This window comes from Petaurus breviceps, unplaced genomic scaffold, assembly GCF_028583685.1.
Source record: "Petaurus breviceps papuanus isolate PSGF00001 unplaced genomic scaffold, PetGlider_PUasm1.0 37, whole genome shotgun sequence".
NCBI classification, from domain to species: Eukaryota; Metazoa; Chordata; class Mammalia; order Diprotodontia; family Petauridae; genus Petaurus; species Petaurus breviceps.
Genome location: NW_027186296.1, coordinates 74623461 through 74640104, shown reverse-complemented (window position 1 = coordinate 74640104; position 16644 = coordinate 74623461). Strand labels below are relative to the sequence as shown.

Below are 16644 nucleotides of genomic sequence, written 5' to 3'. Positions count from 1 at the left end.
TGTTCTTGAGTTCTACATCCCTGCAGAGTGTGACTATGTAGTGAGTGTAGTAGTATGATCAGAGTAGCAAGCACAGATCAGAGATTTCTTTTAATAAAGTAATTTCTTAAATAAGAATCTTTAGCTTAGTGTCTGATGAAAGAAAGGTCCAAGGGAGAGTCAAATACATTATCATAATAATAATAACAACAACTGACCTCCATTGTGCCCTTTGAAGCTTACCTAATGTTTTAGGTACAGTATCTTATTTGAACCCCCAAAATTCTGTTACTTATTATCTCCATTTGATCAATGAGGAAATTGAGACTCAGAAAGGTAATGTCTTGCCTGTGGTCACACCATTACTAAGTACTAGACTTAGGATTTGAACTCAAGTTTTCTTGACTGTAACACCTATGCTTTATCCAGAAGTCCACCTTGGCTCTCTACGGATATATAATTAATTATGGATGCATATCTACTGAAAATGAATAGTTATTTAATATGGCCTCTTTTAAGAAAGGAGAATTGAGATTTTAATAAGATACAATGTTTTCAAACCTTGATTAACTGGACCCCTTAAATAACAGGATTTGGCAGGGAACGGTCTTTAATTTTATAGGGTAGTAGATATATTTAATTGGGCTTCTAAATAAGAGATCAGGAAAACAAAGTATCAAAATACAGGTCTCTCCTTGTAGAGATAATACACTAAACCACTCTCAATCATTAATAACTTGGCTAAGATTAGTTTATCAAATCTCCTTGCATATTACCCGGCAAGAACCTAAGGAAAGATAGCTGTGGCATATTGAAAAGAACACTGGGTTCTTGTCCCAGCTCTCTCTTTTCACTAGGTATGTGACCTTGGGCAAGTGAGTTTATTTCTCTGTGCCTCACTTTCCTCCATGAAGGGATTGTTTCAAAGAATCTCTAAAGTCTCTTTCAGTATTAACATACTATGAATGTGATTCAGGATTGCTTAGCTTTAATGGGAGAGGGGACTAGTTTCCAAATTCTGTTCTCATTAAACTTAAATGGTTTAGAGTGTCAAGAACAGCTGCAAGGGGGTCAAACTCAAGTAGAGAGGGACCCCTGCAATCTGCATATTGACTTAGAAAACCACAAATTAACATTATATCTGTTGTGTTTCATTTTTGTTTATTTTGTTAAACATTTCCCAGTGACATTTTAATCTGGTTCAAACCCAAAGTTGATACCTCTCACTTAGAACACAAGGTATTCAAGTATAGAAGGAATGCCCTACTTGGGGAACCCTGAGTGATCAGAAAAGGGATCTGAGCAAGAATAAGGTAGTAAAAGGAGGAGGAGGGACAAGTAGATGCTAAAGATTCACTCTGCCACCTTCAACAATTTTGCCCATGTCCAAATATCTATCTGTAATAGTGCACACTGAAAATTCATCTTCATGTTGATGACCCTGAAACCTTCTAAGATAGTGGATTATTTTTTAAAATTATCATTCTCATTATATGGTACTTAACTTCATATAGAAAAGGATACCATAGTATTGCATATTAGAAAAACTTTTAATAACTAGGGTCTATTCATTCAATACTAAAACATCCATGGAATGGATGAATAAAATGTTTATTGAGCTCTGCTATGTAATGGGCACTGTGGTGGGTACAAAGATGAAGAAGATATGATCTTTGGTCTCATGGTTTTTACAGTTTAATAGAAATAGCCCAATTAAATAAAGGGTTGTAGTGTTTTACTCTTAATTGACCAGAAATTTTAATTAACCAAAATAGCAAACTCTCCAAAAGCAATCTACCTAATCAAGATCCAGTGGTATTACAAATAATACTGTTTATTGTTTGTGAGTACAGAATGTCCACTGTATTATATAATGCCAAGGTTATAGAGTCAGCTGCCCCAGCTGTGATTTGTAATTGTTAATCCACAGCAGGTTGATTAGAAGACATTATCTTTAGGGAGGAGCATTTCATTAAATGTCAGAATGGCCAACCTAATAATAGAATTATAACTGTGCAGCTATTTGTTGAGGGATTTATTTTTTGGATTTTTTAAAAAATATATATGTTTGATGGGAGGGGCTAGAGTGAAGGACAGATTAATGGAAATGCTTGCTAGTCAAAAATGAAAATAAAATTATTGCAAATAATAAGTCATTATATTTAAGTGATACTTTAAATTTTCTAGACATTTTACATACATTATCTTGTTTGAGTCTTACACCAACCCTGTGAGGTAGGTATGGTAGGAACATTATCCCTATTTTTTTTTTTGCTTTTTGGAGGGGGGAGGACAGAGCAATTGGGGTTAAGTGACTTGCCCAAGGCCACACGGCTGGTAAGTGTTAAGTGTCTGAAGTCATATTTGAACTCAGGTCCTCCCGACTCCAGGGATGGTGCTCTATTCACTGAGCCACCTAGCCACCCCTCATTATCCCTGTTTTAAAGATGAGAAAATAAACTCAGAGAGGTTAACTTACCTATGGTAATAGCTAATAATCATGAAAGGCAGTTTTTGAGCCCATCTCTTCCTAACTCCAAATCCAATACTCTATCAATTATTATTCTATACTGCAGTAAATCAAAAAGGATTTGAAATGAACCATTGGTACTATCAAGCCAAGAGTAACCCACTTCCTTGAACCTCCTTCAAATTCTTTTAATAGAAAGGGATCCTGGAAGAGAAGTGACATCATGGGGCCAAGTAGCCTGATGCTCTAGGAATTACTGCTGGTATCCTTTCTACCCTACCCTCCCATTTAAATCTCTGAACTGCTCCCTGATTTTAAAAACTTGTATATGTCTTAGTTGATAGTGAATACAGTTGGAAGAGAGAATGGAAGGCACTCCAGTTACATTTCAGAGCTTGGACCTATGCTCCTCAAACAGCCCCCCTGGCAAACCCTCTCACTGGTTTATGCTAATACTTAATTGCAATTAAAGACCACAAACCCCAAACAGCCTTGCAAATATTTTTGCAATATATCTGTACCAGCCAGAACTTTCCCTGCTAAAGGCCACCCTTCTGTCTCAACTACATCCTGCATAAAATCATCATCAAATATTCTGAAAACTTTAGGAAAGGTAGAAAGCTTGTTGCTCCCATCCAGAGGTTCCCCTCCCCCAAAATGTTTCCACATCTGGTTGATATTTTCCAAAAATTACTGAGTATTAATTCATTTAGTGAATTTTTTGTCATAATATAGAGGAGAGACAGCATGGAGTAGTAGATAGAGTCTTGTTGGTCTTAGAGTCAGGAAGACCTGAATTAGGACTTGCCTCTGATAGATATTGGCTTTGTGACCCTGAACAAGTGACTCAGCTTCCCAGTACCCTTGGCAGCAAAGACTATTAAGTTATAGATATGTTGCTCATCTGCATTGGTAGAGAGAATTCCCTACACTAATGAAATCAGAGGTCTAGGCCAAAAAAAAAGATTATTTTAGAGACTATAAAAATAATTAAGGATTTTATTTCACTATTTTATGTTACTCTGCTATTCATTTCCCTATTTCCTTATTTTAAATCTCTGCTCTGTTTCACTATTTAAAAAAAAATTTCTCTCTATTATTTATTTCCCTATTTTATATCTCTGCTATTCATCTCCCTATTTTATCTCTATCTGCTATTTAACCAATTATTTAACCAATTACATTGTTTTCTATGTCTCTGCTATTTATTTTGCTATTAATTTCCTGTTTTATATCTCCCTGCTGACACCCATTTAACATCCATCAACACTATCTGAAGTTCTTTTGCCTTTCCTTCTCCAAAACTGGGCTCTCTTCCTTCATTTTATAATGATACATTAAAATGTTTGTATTTGTTTTTTTTTAAAGGTATTTTAGAGTTGATTTTAAAGTATTTTTGATTTTCATTTAAGGTCTATCAGAACAACTAAATCCTCAGAAAACACAGTTATTGTTGGTGTAGTACGAAGGTAATTTTTTTTTTGGTGTCAAAAATCATATGAAATGTAATGTTTGTTCATATAAAAATGTAAGCACTTTGCAGTTTTAGAATGCTGGGCTGTGTGACAAGCTTTCTCTCTGACGTCATATTCCTTCCCTGTTTCCTTCTGTTCACTGGAGATTTTAGCAGTATTTTCAGCTCCATTTAACTTTGTGGATTAAACCTCAGATCAATTTCTAGACTCTGAAGATTAAGTCCTAACTGCTTCTCGACTCCGAAATAGGCCAGCCTGGAGAAAATTGGATCCCTTAAATGACTGTAGCTGTCTGTGAGAGGCATGGGAGGAAGAGGCATGTCCATCACCTTGGGACGCTTGCAGGGTTGCCTTGGGGTGGGACCTTGTGTTTACAGTTGTAATGAAATCCTATCTGTTCTTCAGCTACCAAAGTTGAACTCTTCCTGCTCAGGGGGTAGTACAAACCCGATATTATTTTTAGGAATAATTCTTCTCTGGCTCATTGACTGAAACAGTTTCATAGCCACGTTTCAGGATTGTAGGTTTTATGGAAGTGTGGGTTTGTTTTTGTTGTTCGTTTCTGAGTGAATTGGAGAAGGGGGTGAATTTCAGAGCAGCGTGGCCTTGGAGAGGGGGGGGGAGAGAGAGACACACACACAAAGAGAGAGAGAGGGACAGAGAGAGAGAGAGAGAGACAGAGAGAGACAGAGAGACAGAGAGACAGAGAGAGAGAGACAGAGAGACAGAGAGACAGAGAGAGAGAGAGACAGAGAGACAGAGAGACAGAGGGACAGAGAAAGACAGAGAGAGAGAGAGAGAGAGAGAGAGAGAGAGAGAGAGAGAGAGAGAGAGAGAGAGAAGATAAAGCTCTGATATTATATATCTGATACTTAAAATGTTTTCCAGAGTTTAAAAAAAAATTGAAGTTTGGTTGCCAGATCAGAACCACAGAAAGTTATCATCCAAAAGTGTATTCTTAAACTTACAGTTTCCAAGGGGTGCGGAAAGAAAAAAAAAAGAAATAAATAAGGGAATAAACATTTGAAAATTGTGGACCCCTGTTCCTTTCAAACAATCATACACCTTAAGCTGAGGAATATTTTTGTATTGGACCCCACTGTGTTCTGCACTAGCTAGAAAAATGTGCAAGTGAGAGACATGTCACGTTTGTAAAGTATTTGTTTAGCCTTGGGTGATATCTCTGGAACCCCTCTAGGTGTTCCTCCTTTCTTCCCCTCATTTGCTAAACCTGGCTTCCTCTTACCAGAGCTCTCATTTTTTGAGTTAAGGCTGTTGTGAAGCTTCTTTTTTTCAGAAGGCAAATTGAATCAGAAAGAGCTTATTCATCATCTTCTTTATGCCCAACCAACCCTGTGCTAGGCACTTGGAGGAATGTAAAAGAAATAAAGAACATGACTCCTGCCCTTATAGGAGCTTTCAGTCTGATGGATGATATGTAGTTGAGAGTGATTATATTGGGTGGCAAGGAGAGGAAGCAAAAATAGGTGGGAAAGAACAAACATATGTTTCCATCATAAAAACATGGCTTTGGGTTAAAAAGAAAAATATGTGATGAGGGAATGTTTAAGTAAATATTAAATAGTTTCTTTACCTTTATAAATAGAACTGGACTTCTCATCATTAAAAATGCTAATTTTTTTAGCTATAGGAATTTTTAAAAATGTAATTGAATGGAAAAATAAAAGGAGAGAACTCAAGTTAGGATATTTGTAGTATGTTTGTAGCAAAGCAGACTGACTAATATAATTTTTGCATTTTGAAGTAGCATTATGTTCTGGGGGAAAAAAAAAAAAACGTTGAGAGAGAATAACCTCTCCAAAAAAAATTTTTAGGCTTTAAAACACAAACTGAGAGGTAGGATGATCTTGTTTAATTCCAATTCCTCTGCCACAGCTCTATGCAACACTGTTCTTCCATAATTTCTCTGGAGAGTCCTCCAAATGTTGAACATAGAGATTGTTTCCATTTTTTTTTACCACTTAGAAATAAAACCACCACAAATATATTTATACAGGTAGGTCTTTAAAAAGAAATCCTTAGGATAGAGTAGTAGTTATGGGATTATTTGGAGAAAAGGTAGGATCTATTTGGTGCCACTGACTGCATGTTGCATCAAAGGTTCCCAAAAAAAGATTAGACCAAGAAATCACTCAGCTTTAAATTAGAAATATTAACATTATTTAAGGTTATGAGTAGATGTGAAAGGTCACTAATGCTAGTATCTTACCTTTGTCATTTTCTTTTAAAGGGGGGAGCGTGAAGAAGCATCTATCATGCCCCTTATTGCTGCTGGTTTTACGAGGGTACGTAAAGGTATCTTTGTCTCTGAAGTCATAGCATCATGTGAGAAAATTGCTTTAGGGTATCTTTCACATAAATAATTTTCATTATAAACTCACTAACAATGTCAAAATGCAAAGAAACAAGTATATTTAAATAATAGATTGTAAATTATATTTATATACAGACTCATATATAAAGAATATATATACATATGTGTGTGGGTATATATATACCCACACACACACGTATAAAGAATACAATCCTAACTATAGACATACCTAGAGCAAAATATGTTTGTGGTTTTTTTTTTTAAAGAAAAAAATGTAAACTTTAACAAAATAATGGTGACAGCAACTAGTTTGCTCTGGGTCTTTTAACAATCTCTTTTCCTTTTGTGCCCCTACAAAGTTCTGTTAACAGTTTTAAAAATACATAGTAGTAGTCAGCTGATGGCTGTTTTTCTAATTTGACCTTCTTCGTTTTGCATCGCCTCATAGAAACATTTCTTTCTGTTCTTCCAATTTGAAGCTTTTCACAGCCCTCTGCAACACTGTTCTTCCATAATTTGTTTGGAGAGTCCTCCAAATGTTGAACATAGAGATTGTTTCCATTTTTTTTTACCACTTAGAAATAAAACCACCACAAATATATTTATACAGATAGGTCTTTAAAAAGAAATCCTTAGGATAGAGTAGTAGTTATAGGGTTATTTGGAGAAAAGGTAGGATCCATTTGGTGCCACTGACTGCATGTTGCCTCAAAGGTTCCCAAAAAAGATTAGACCAAGGTATGACTCCTTCAAAAGATAATGGGATGCCTATTTTCCCATCAACATTAAATTGTACTCTTTCTCATTGTTTTTACACATTTTGTGTAAGGTCAAAGTTGATTTTATTTTCATGACTCTGATTATTAGAGGTAGAATTGGAATCAGAGAGGAAGAACTGAGTTTAAATTCTGTCTCAGAAACTTACTTAGCTTTGTCACCCTGGGTGAGGCACTTACTATCCTCAGTTTCAGTTTCACCTACAGAATGGGATTAATAATAACACCTCCTTCACTGAGTTATTGTGAGGCTCAAATGAAATATATGTAAAGTGCTTTGCAAATCTTAAAGTGCAATATAAATGCTGCTACTACTAACACTACCACTGTCACCACCACTACCACCGTCATCACTTCTACTCTACTACTACTACCATCACTACTACCACCACTACTGCTACATCTGCTTATTTGTGAGAAATTGTTTTAATGGATTAAATGAACAACAAAGATTTTGAATGGTAATAACCTTGGAAAGAATCCTGCTCCTTTATCTGGACTTAAATATGCTCTAGCAAATGGTTTGTATTTTCTAATTTTAGTCCCTTTAAAGTAATAATTATAAATATATCTGGGTATTATAAAACCCTCTTTGATGGGATACTTTAAAAATTATAGTGTGTAAAACTTTATTATGCTTATTCTATGAATACAGTACTTAAGACCAATCTAATTTAATAACATAGTAATAGTCAAGGTAACTGGCCCTTAACCAGTCTCAAGGATCTGACACTAAAAATTATAAACCAGAAGTCCCAGTAAGCCTGTGCACCCCAGAGACCCAAGACCTGAGTTAAAGTCTTGAGATAAAAGAAAAAAGCTTCAAAAGTCACTTAATGAGGTTTTGTGTGTTTTAGTCATGGACCATGAAGTTTGGTGTGCCAGGGCGGGAAACTCCAATCTACAGCTCATCTAGCCCTAGCAAGTATAATAAATCTGTGTAATGGAATTTTGAGTTGGACTCACTCAAAGATAAATATCTGCTTAACCCAGAAGTTTGCAAACATTGAAGCCTCATTGTTTTTTACCTCTGTAGATTTAATACTGGTTGGGGTTGAAGATGGGGACTGTGTGGGGAGGGAGTGCAAAGAGATTCTACCTAGATTGTGTCTTGGCTTATTTGGCTCTCTAAGATATTCAGAAGCAATTTGAGCTCTACATTTTTGTCAAGAGGTACTTCAGCTCAGGTGTTTTTAAATCTGGAATCTGAGAACTTGTTTCTTCAAAAAAATTAAAATTTTAAAATATGTGTATGACCATTTCAACATAATTGTTCCCATTATGATTCTAGGTATTTTATTTTATGTATTTAAAAATATTCTGAAGAGGGATCCATAGATTTCAGCAGACTGAAGGGATCCATAATAGCCAACAATAGTTAACATTTATATGGTGCTTTATTATTTGCAAAGAACTTTACATATATTATGTCATTTGATCATGACACTAAAAAGGCTAAGAACCCCAGCTTTGCCAAATGCTTCCTGACTCTTCAAAAACAACTGCTTCTGGCTTATATCTCCAAGCCAACTTTATTTTGTAAATACCCATCGTTTCTCATGGCCTTTTGAAGTTTCTGCTTTCTACCTATGTGAAGTTTGGGGAAAATATTTTATTTTTCCCTCTAGGCTTATCATGCTCAACTAAGGTCATTTGAGTTAATTTTAACTTCATTATCTTTATAAGAACTTTTTCAAAGGCTCTTGACATGCTGGTATGGTCTGGGTTACCTGTGGCTGATTACTAGCTGCATTTCTTAAAGCATATTAACCAAGAGGTCCACCAACAGAACTCTAAATATCTAGAGTGAGGTTCTAGAGCCCATGTTTGCATGGGCTTGCTTTGAACAGCCTTAGTTGACCAGTGAACCAGAGCAATCCATCCCCAACCATGCAGGTTTACTTATTCTAGAGAGCTTTTTGCCAGGGCCTCTTTTCTATGCATGCCTAAGCTAAAGTCTCCCATACAAACAGCATAAGACACTTTTCAAATAGTCACATTATCAGTCTTTACAGTGCTCCTATAATAGCAATGACAGTAATAACTATTTATATAGCATTGTAAGGTTTGCAAAGCTCTTAACATATATCATCTCCTTTGAAACTTACGGCAACCCCTTGGAGGAAGGTATTGTATGTATCGTTAATCCCATTTTATAGATGAAGGAACTGAGAGGTTAAATGACTTGTCCACATTCATACAGCTTGTGTGTGTGTGTGTGTGTGTGTGTCAGAGGTGGAATTTGAATTCTTTATTCCAGATCCAACATTATCTCCAAACAACCAACCAACCATTTATTAAATGCCTGTGGTATGTATCAGGAATTGTGCTAGGTTCTGGGTATACAAAAACAAAAATGGTATAATTCCTGCCCTCAAGGAGTTTATGAGGGGAGACATAAAAATCTATACAATGTAAATCTATAATCTATACATGTAAATCTATACAAAAAATGCAAAATTAAATACAAGGTAATTTTTGGAGGAATGGTACTAGTTAGTAGCAAGGGGCAGGGCAAGAGCAGAAAAGATTTCCTGGAGGAGGGGGGAGCTTTGAAGGAAGCCAGGCAGGGGTGTGTTGGTAAATGTTTAACTCCCTACTCTCTGAAAAGGACATCATACTTATAAGTTTAATTTGTATTATTAACGTTTTTCTCCATCATCTTGTCAAGACAACACAATCAACAAAGCAATACATCAACTAATACATGATTTGTAGTGGTTTGCTGATTTTGAGTTGTAAATGCTAACACTGAAAATTTAACAATCAGCTCTAAGAGCTGGTTCCAGCACAGCCCTGAAGCTGGGTATTCTATTGCAGAGGTGAGGAGGGAGTACACTGTAGCCAAGGGGGAACAGCTAACACAAAGGTCAGCCACCTTGTTGCTATGAGAGTGTAAGGCAGAAGTATCATTACTTAGGAATCAAAACATGGAGGAAAAAAAAACTACAGAAAGGATAAATAAATACATGTCTTCGTGACAAAACTGTTTAAAACCATTTCTAACTGTATGTGTGTATGCATGTGAGTACATGTGAGTCTTCATGACATGACTAGATGAGGAAGCAAACAGTTTGCACTGGTGACCATATCTTTGTTCATGAAAACACACATTCTTTTTTCTTCCTTTGTGAAATCCCATCCCTGGGAGCAGTCCTGGGCAAATGGCATGCAGAGTGTAAGGAGACAGCCCATTTCAGAAAGGAAAGAGCAAAGCAAACTACTGCTCTTCTCAGTTGAGACCCCTTTTGGAGTCAGAACCCTTTTGTCCCTTTTGACTGCTAGGTCGACATGCATGGCCATCCCCTTACCTGAAGTACAGGGGTCTCCCCTGCCAATTTATAGCCACTCAGTTCTGCTTTTGCATACAGGTTGGCTGAGGTTTCTGGCTATTCTCAGGCTATCTTTTTGAGCCAAGAAGTGGATGTGTTCTTCAAACGTACGAGATGAAGTTGGCCACCTAGTCAGCCTTGATTATCATATGAGGCAGTGTGCAGGAGCAGCTACCTACCTGGGGGTCAGCTTTGTTTTAGCAACGGATAAACTTTTACTGATATTGTAATAGCTATGCCTGTCTATATACTTTATAATTAATTTAAAGGCACAGGGGCCTATGCCGTCTATTGCTGACAGATTTCAAATTGGGATTTTTTAGTGGCTTTTGGTGTACACAGGATGGGCATTTAAATAGGAACAAATGGGAAGCAGAATGGAATATGGAATGAGATGGGAAAATTAATTCTGACTCATGGAAAGCAGTGCTAAATGCTGAGGATACAAATAGAAAAATGAGACTGTATCTGCTCTCAAGGAGCTCATACTCTACTTGAAGGAGACAGCATATAAAGGAGGGTTCAGCTCCTAGGCTGATAGAAAGGCCATCTGGTACTTTGGTTTTGGCAAAGAGAGCACCAGGGCAATGGCAAAGCAAATGATCTGCCATAGCAAGAGGATAGTGGATCCAAGGGTCAACTCCTCCAGGAGGAGGAGAAGGAAGAAGAAGAGGAAGAAGTATAAATAGTAGTAATAGTAGTAGTAGTAGTTGTAGTAGTAGTAGCAGTAGTAGTAGTAGTAGTAGTAGTAGTAGTAGTAGTAGTAGTTGTAGTAGTAGTAGTAGTAGTAATAGTAGTAGTAGTAACTGGTATATGTGTTTTAAGATTTTTTAAGTTCTTTACGACTATCTCATTCAATTCCCACAACACTGTAAAACAGATACTATTATTATCTCCCTTTTACAGATGAGAAAACTCAGGCAGACATAGGTAAAGTGACTTGTCCAGGATTATACAGTTAGTGTCTGAGGCTAGATTTTTAACTCAAGTCTTCCTGACCCCGGAATAGAGTAGGACCTAAGAGTTGCCTGTCCATTCAACCAATATAGTCAAACCAAAAATGTACACAAAAGACAAGGTTTAATAAATGCCACCATTGTACTTTTCTTGTCTTAATGAATGCTAATCAAATGCTCCAGATGGGATAAAAGGAGCATTTACAAAGAATTCAGTCGCTTCCAAGATGACTTATGAAACAGTTTAATGGACATTTTTCAATGGTTAAGAGTTGGCTGGGAACTTTGTGAATTGTTTTGGTCTCACTGAAATATTTGTGCCCAAGAAATGTTATGGCTAAAAGCAAGTTAACCTCCCTAAGCAAGGAAATGAGATTTATTTTCCTCCCGTGAAAAATAACAAGTAGATTGTTAAAATGAGACCTATAAACATTGTTTGTGGATTTGTGAACTGAGCCATAGTCTATATTTTGTAAGATGCATGGAAGTTCAAATACATTGCAGCTTACAGATGGCCATGAGGTTGCTGGTTTTAAAAAAATTTTTATTTAAGGAAGGCAAAGTATTGTCTTTCAATAAAGAATTAACCTTGACAATAAAATATAAACAGGAGCTTAAATAATTAATTGTGAGGTGGTTTTTCCCCCCCTTACTGCAGATTTCAGGCTTTTGTAGCAACATAAACACAGCATGAACTTCTTTGACCATGACTATAAGTGATAAGACCTCTAAACATATTCAGACTTAGAATTACTCTTTTTTTTTTAAAGAAATTTAAGGCTTGGACTTTTGGTTTTAAAAAAATGTTTTCTCCACCATTTTTACTGAATAATATTATGAAACACCTTGAAAATTTTTGCTGTAAGCTTCTTAGCGAGCTTTCTAACTTGTAGCCTTGTTCAAAGAGATTTGTTAGCAAGAATTAACTCCCTTTGGTTAAGATAATGTAATTATTTACAGAAATGCATTAAAACCAAAGTGATTCTTGCCTTTCTGTTTGCAGAGATACATAGAGAACTGCAATATCATGGCCTGTTACAACGAACTGATTCAGCTAGAATTTGGTGAGGTGCGGTCACAACTCAAACTAAGGTAATTCTGTCACTTTGAATAAGTGTGTCAGGGTAGAATGAAGCAGTGAGGGTGATTTTGTAGCCCTAATTGACTTGTTGTTTGTGGAACTGGAGAGTAATAAATACCTTGTCATCCAAAGGGCCTCTGCCGACTTTTACTGCCTGTCTAGAATCGTCAGGGCTTTCTTACTGGATTGTCTGGCCAAAATAACCATTAGGTGGATACCTAAGTGATTGTCGTGTCATACTTAAAGAATAGCTATAAATGGTTCACTGGCAGCCTGGGGCAGCCTGAGATGGGTCATGGGATCACTGCTATTTAAAAGCAGCAATAATAATAACCCACATTCCTTTGTGCTTTAATTTTACAAAGCACATTACTTGCCAAGAGTCCTGGGAGGTTGGTAGGGAAAGTACTATTAGGCCCATTTTACAGATCAGCAAATTTAACTTAGCAACTGACCAGGCTCACACAATTTGTTCTTGCCATTTCTAAGAGTCAGATCCAGGTCTCTTGACTCAAAGTCCAAGATCAATACTTTTCACCTGTGATTTAGATGATTGGGTATTTAAGGACTGAGGTCAATAGTGGTGGTTGTTGCTCAGCCTTTTTGGTCTTTTCTGACTCTTTGTGACCCCATTAAGAGTTTTCTTGGCAAAGATTCTGGAGTGGTTTACTATTTCCTTCTCCAGCTCATTTTACAGATGAGGAAACTGAGACAAATAGTGTTAAGTGACTTGCCCGAGATTACACAGCTAGTAACTGTTTGAGGGTGGATTTGAACCCTGGAAGTCTTTCAGATTCCAAGCCTAGGTCTCAATCAGCAATCTACAGCACTGTTAAATAAACTTAGGGATGTATTTCAAAGGCCCAATTCAGTTCACCTATGGAAGCATCCTACATCTGGTAGCCATGCCAAAGAGACCCTTGGCCATAACCCACCAGGCAGAGTTTCTCCTTTCCAGATGGATCCAAGCAGGCCACTAATGGGATATAGCACGCAGAATCATCAATCTGGAGCTAGAAATTAATTTGGAGGCCATCTACTTGAATATTCTCATTTTACAAATGTGTAAACTGAGATTCAGTAGGGTTAAAGTTATTTGCTCAAAGTCACACAGACAGAAAATGGCAGAGACAGAGAGTCCAGAACCAAAATTCTGTCCTTGTACCATACTGCTTCTAATCAATGCTGTTAAATGGTTCAGGAAACAGTTAAATTTACTATAGATAGCTTCTATTTGATTTAGGCAAAAATCAGTCCTCTGAATCAGTGATGCTCCTACAGGCCCAAGCTCCCTGATGAAATTATCCCTTAGGCACATAGAAATGTGAAGCTGTGTCATTTAGTGGCATTGATCAGAGCATGATACTCAGGAGGGCAAGATCACAGTTTCAATCACCATACAATCCAGTTAACGCCACAAAGAGGAAACTCTGTTTCCTGGCCACAGGTTGCCCTGTAAGCCCCAGACAGTCATCTCATCAATGCATGCCAACAGGGACCAGCCAGCAGAGAGTGGATGGCTCAGGAAACCCATCAACACTCCTGGAAAAACAGTCCAGAACCCACGTCCTCAGTTGTCGCTGCAAAAAATAGATAGGAATTGGTCTGGTGGGGCTGGGAGGTCCTTGAATGCTTAACAGTGAGAAATGGTTGACAGAGCCTCTCTGTCTCTTTGAAGGGGAAGAGAAAGGAATTAGCATTTATATAGTACCAACTAGAGGCCTTTTATATTTTATTCTTTTTATTTTTATATTTATATTTTATATATTGTATATTATATATTTTTTATTTTGTATTTTTATATTTTAATATTTTATCCTTACAGCCATCTTGTAACCTATCAGGTAGGGCTATTATTACCCCCAGTTTACAACTGAGGAAACTGAAGTGAACAGGTTAAATGACCTGCCCAGGGTCATACAACAAGTAAATGTCTGAGGCTGGATTTGAACTCAGGTCTTCCTGACTCCAGACCCAGTGCTCTATGCTATGGCACCTAGCTGCATTCTCATCAGTTAAGAAAACAGAAAGAAACCACTTCTACATATTTCTGCTTCAGCAATCTCATTAAACATTCCAAGTTAGTCCACTATGTTTCAATCATTTAAAAAATTGGACTTCTTCATCTAATTTTCCAGTGATAGAAGCAAAGGTGTTTTGTGAGGCACAAAAGGGGGTTGGTTTGCTCTTGTCAGGGAGCTCTTGATTCAAAAGAGATGATTGTAATAGCAGCCATATGACACACTCCTGCTGAAGAATTGGAGAGATGTCTCAGGGTCTCCAATATTTTATTAGAACCAGCATCTCAAATCAAAATAGTCAATAAATATATTAAGGCTCTCAGGGTGGAGTCAAGATGGCAGAGTAGAAGAAGCAAGACTTCCCTTCGGCTCCAGCTTCCACCTTCCCCAATCTATGTAAAAAGGGGACTCGAAACAAACTTTGGAGCTGCAGGACCCACAAAACTACACAGAGAAGCTAACTTCCTGCTGAGGACAGCCCAGCAGGCTGGCAGGAATCGGCCAGCACAGCATTCTGGGAGCCAAGCCTAGACATTCACAAGACAAGGTTTCAGCCCCAGGGCGGGTCTGACCAGCATCTGGCCAGAGGGACTCCAGATCACCAGCAGCTGTGACCATTTCCAGATTTATCAACACATAGAAGGACAAAGTGAGAGGTCGGTGAAGTTTGGACTTTGGGACCCAGTAAGTGGGAGTGCGTGGCTTTTGAGATGCCCAGCACAGCCAGCCAGCACCACGTGGCAGCTTCAGCTCATGGCCTGCAGAGTGCAGGAGGACCTAGCAACCAGTCTGAGCTCTTGCTTTAACCTGCTTGGATCTGGATTGCAGTCTAGGGTAGAGGTCCTGGGGTGTGTGTCCAGCTTGCTAGAGCATGTGGAGGCCTCAGAGAGGGCACCCATCTAATACCTCCAGCAGCTGAGAAAACCCCAGCATTTGGGACAAAAGCTCCCCTGTCTGGTGGCAGAGTCCTACTGTGGCAAAAAGCCCAGGGGTCAAGTGACTGAGGGGTGACATGACCAGGCAAAGGAAACAAAGCAGACAGAAGATTCCAATATTAGACTCCTATTTTGGGGACAAAAAGGAGCAAAGCATGGAACAGGAGGAAGACAGTGAAGTCAGAACTCCTGCACCAAAAGCTTCAAAGGAAAATACGAGCTGGTTGCAAGCCATAGAGGACCTTAAGAAGCAGATAAGAGAAGTGGATGAAAAATTGGGAAGAGAAATGAGAATGATGCAAGAAAATTATGAAATGAGAGTCAATAGTCTGACTGAAGAAAATCACACCTTAAAAAATAGACTAACTTAAATGGCAAAAGAGGCTCAAAAAGGCAATGAGGAGAAGAATGCCTTAAAAAGCCGAATTTTCCAGATGGAAAAAGAATCTCAAAAGCTCACTGAGGAGAATCATTCCTTCAGAATTAGATCGGAACAAATGGAAGCTAATGACTTGATGAGAAATCAAGATGCTGTTAAACAGATCCAAACAAATGAAAGAATAGAAGGCAATGTGAAATATCTCATGGGAAAAACCACTGACCTGGAAAATAGATCCAGGAGAGATAATTTAAAAATTCTTTGACTACCTGAAAGCCATGATCAAAGTAAGAACCTAGAAATCATCCTCCAGGAAGTTCTCAAAGAAAACTGCCCTGATGTTTTAGAATCAGAGGGCAAAATAGAGGTTGAAAGAATCTACTGATTACTTCCTGAAAAAGATCCCAAAAAGAAAACTCCTAGGAATGTTATTACCAGGTTCTAGAATTGCCAGATTAAGGAGAGAATATTACAAGCAGCCAGGAAGGAACAATTTGAATATTGTGGAAACACAATCAGGATAACCCAGGATCTGGCAGCTTCTACACTGAGGGATTGAAGGGCTTGGAATGTGATATTCTGGAGGACAAAGGAGCTGGGATTAAAACCAAGAATCACCTACCCAGCAAAACTGAGTATCATGTTTCAGGGGGAAATATGGTCATTCAGTGGAATAGAGGACTTTCAAGCATTCTTGATGAAAAAACCAGAGTTGAATAGAAAATTTGACATTCAGATACAAGAAGCAAGAGAAGCATGAGAAGGTAAACAGGGAAAAGAAATCATAAGGAACTTATCAAAGTGAAACTATTAACATTCCTACATGGAAAAATAATAATTGTAACTGATGAAACTTTTCTCAGTATGAAAATAGTTGAAGGGAATAGAAATATATATATATATAT

General features: G+C 37.6%; 1 protein-coding gene across 2 annotated transcripts in view; it reads left to right on the top strand.

Annotated features, from left to right (window-relative positions):
• The window catches only part of PDE8A (phosphodiesterase 8A), a 266963-nt gene that overhangs the window by 166946 nt on the left and 83373 nt on the right, over positions 1-16644 (top strand). For both annotated transcript variants that reach the window (XM_069098725.1, XM_069098726.1), the window contains 3 exons: positions 3862-3918; positions 6176-6230; positions 12327-12415. In XM_069098725.1, coding sequence (XP_068954826.1) covers positions 3862-3918; positions 6176-6230; positions 12327-12415 — 201 coding nt within the window. The remainder of the gene's footprint in view (positions 1-3861; positions 3919-6175; positions 6231-12326; positions 12416-16644) is intronic.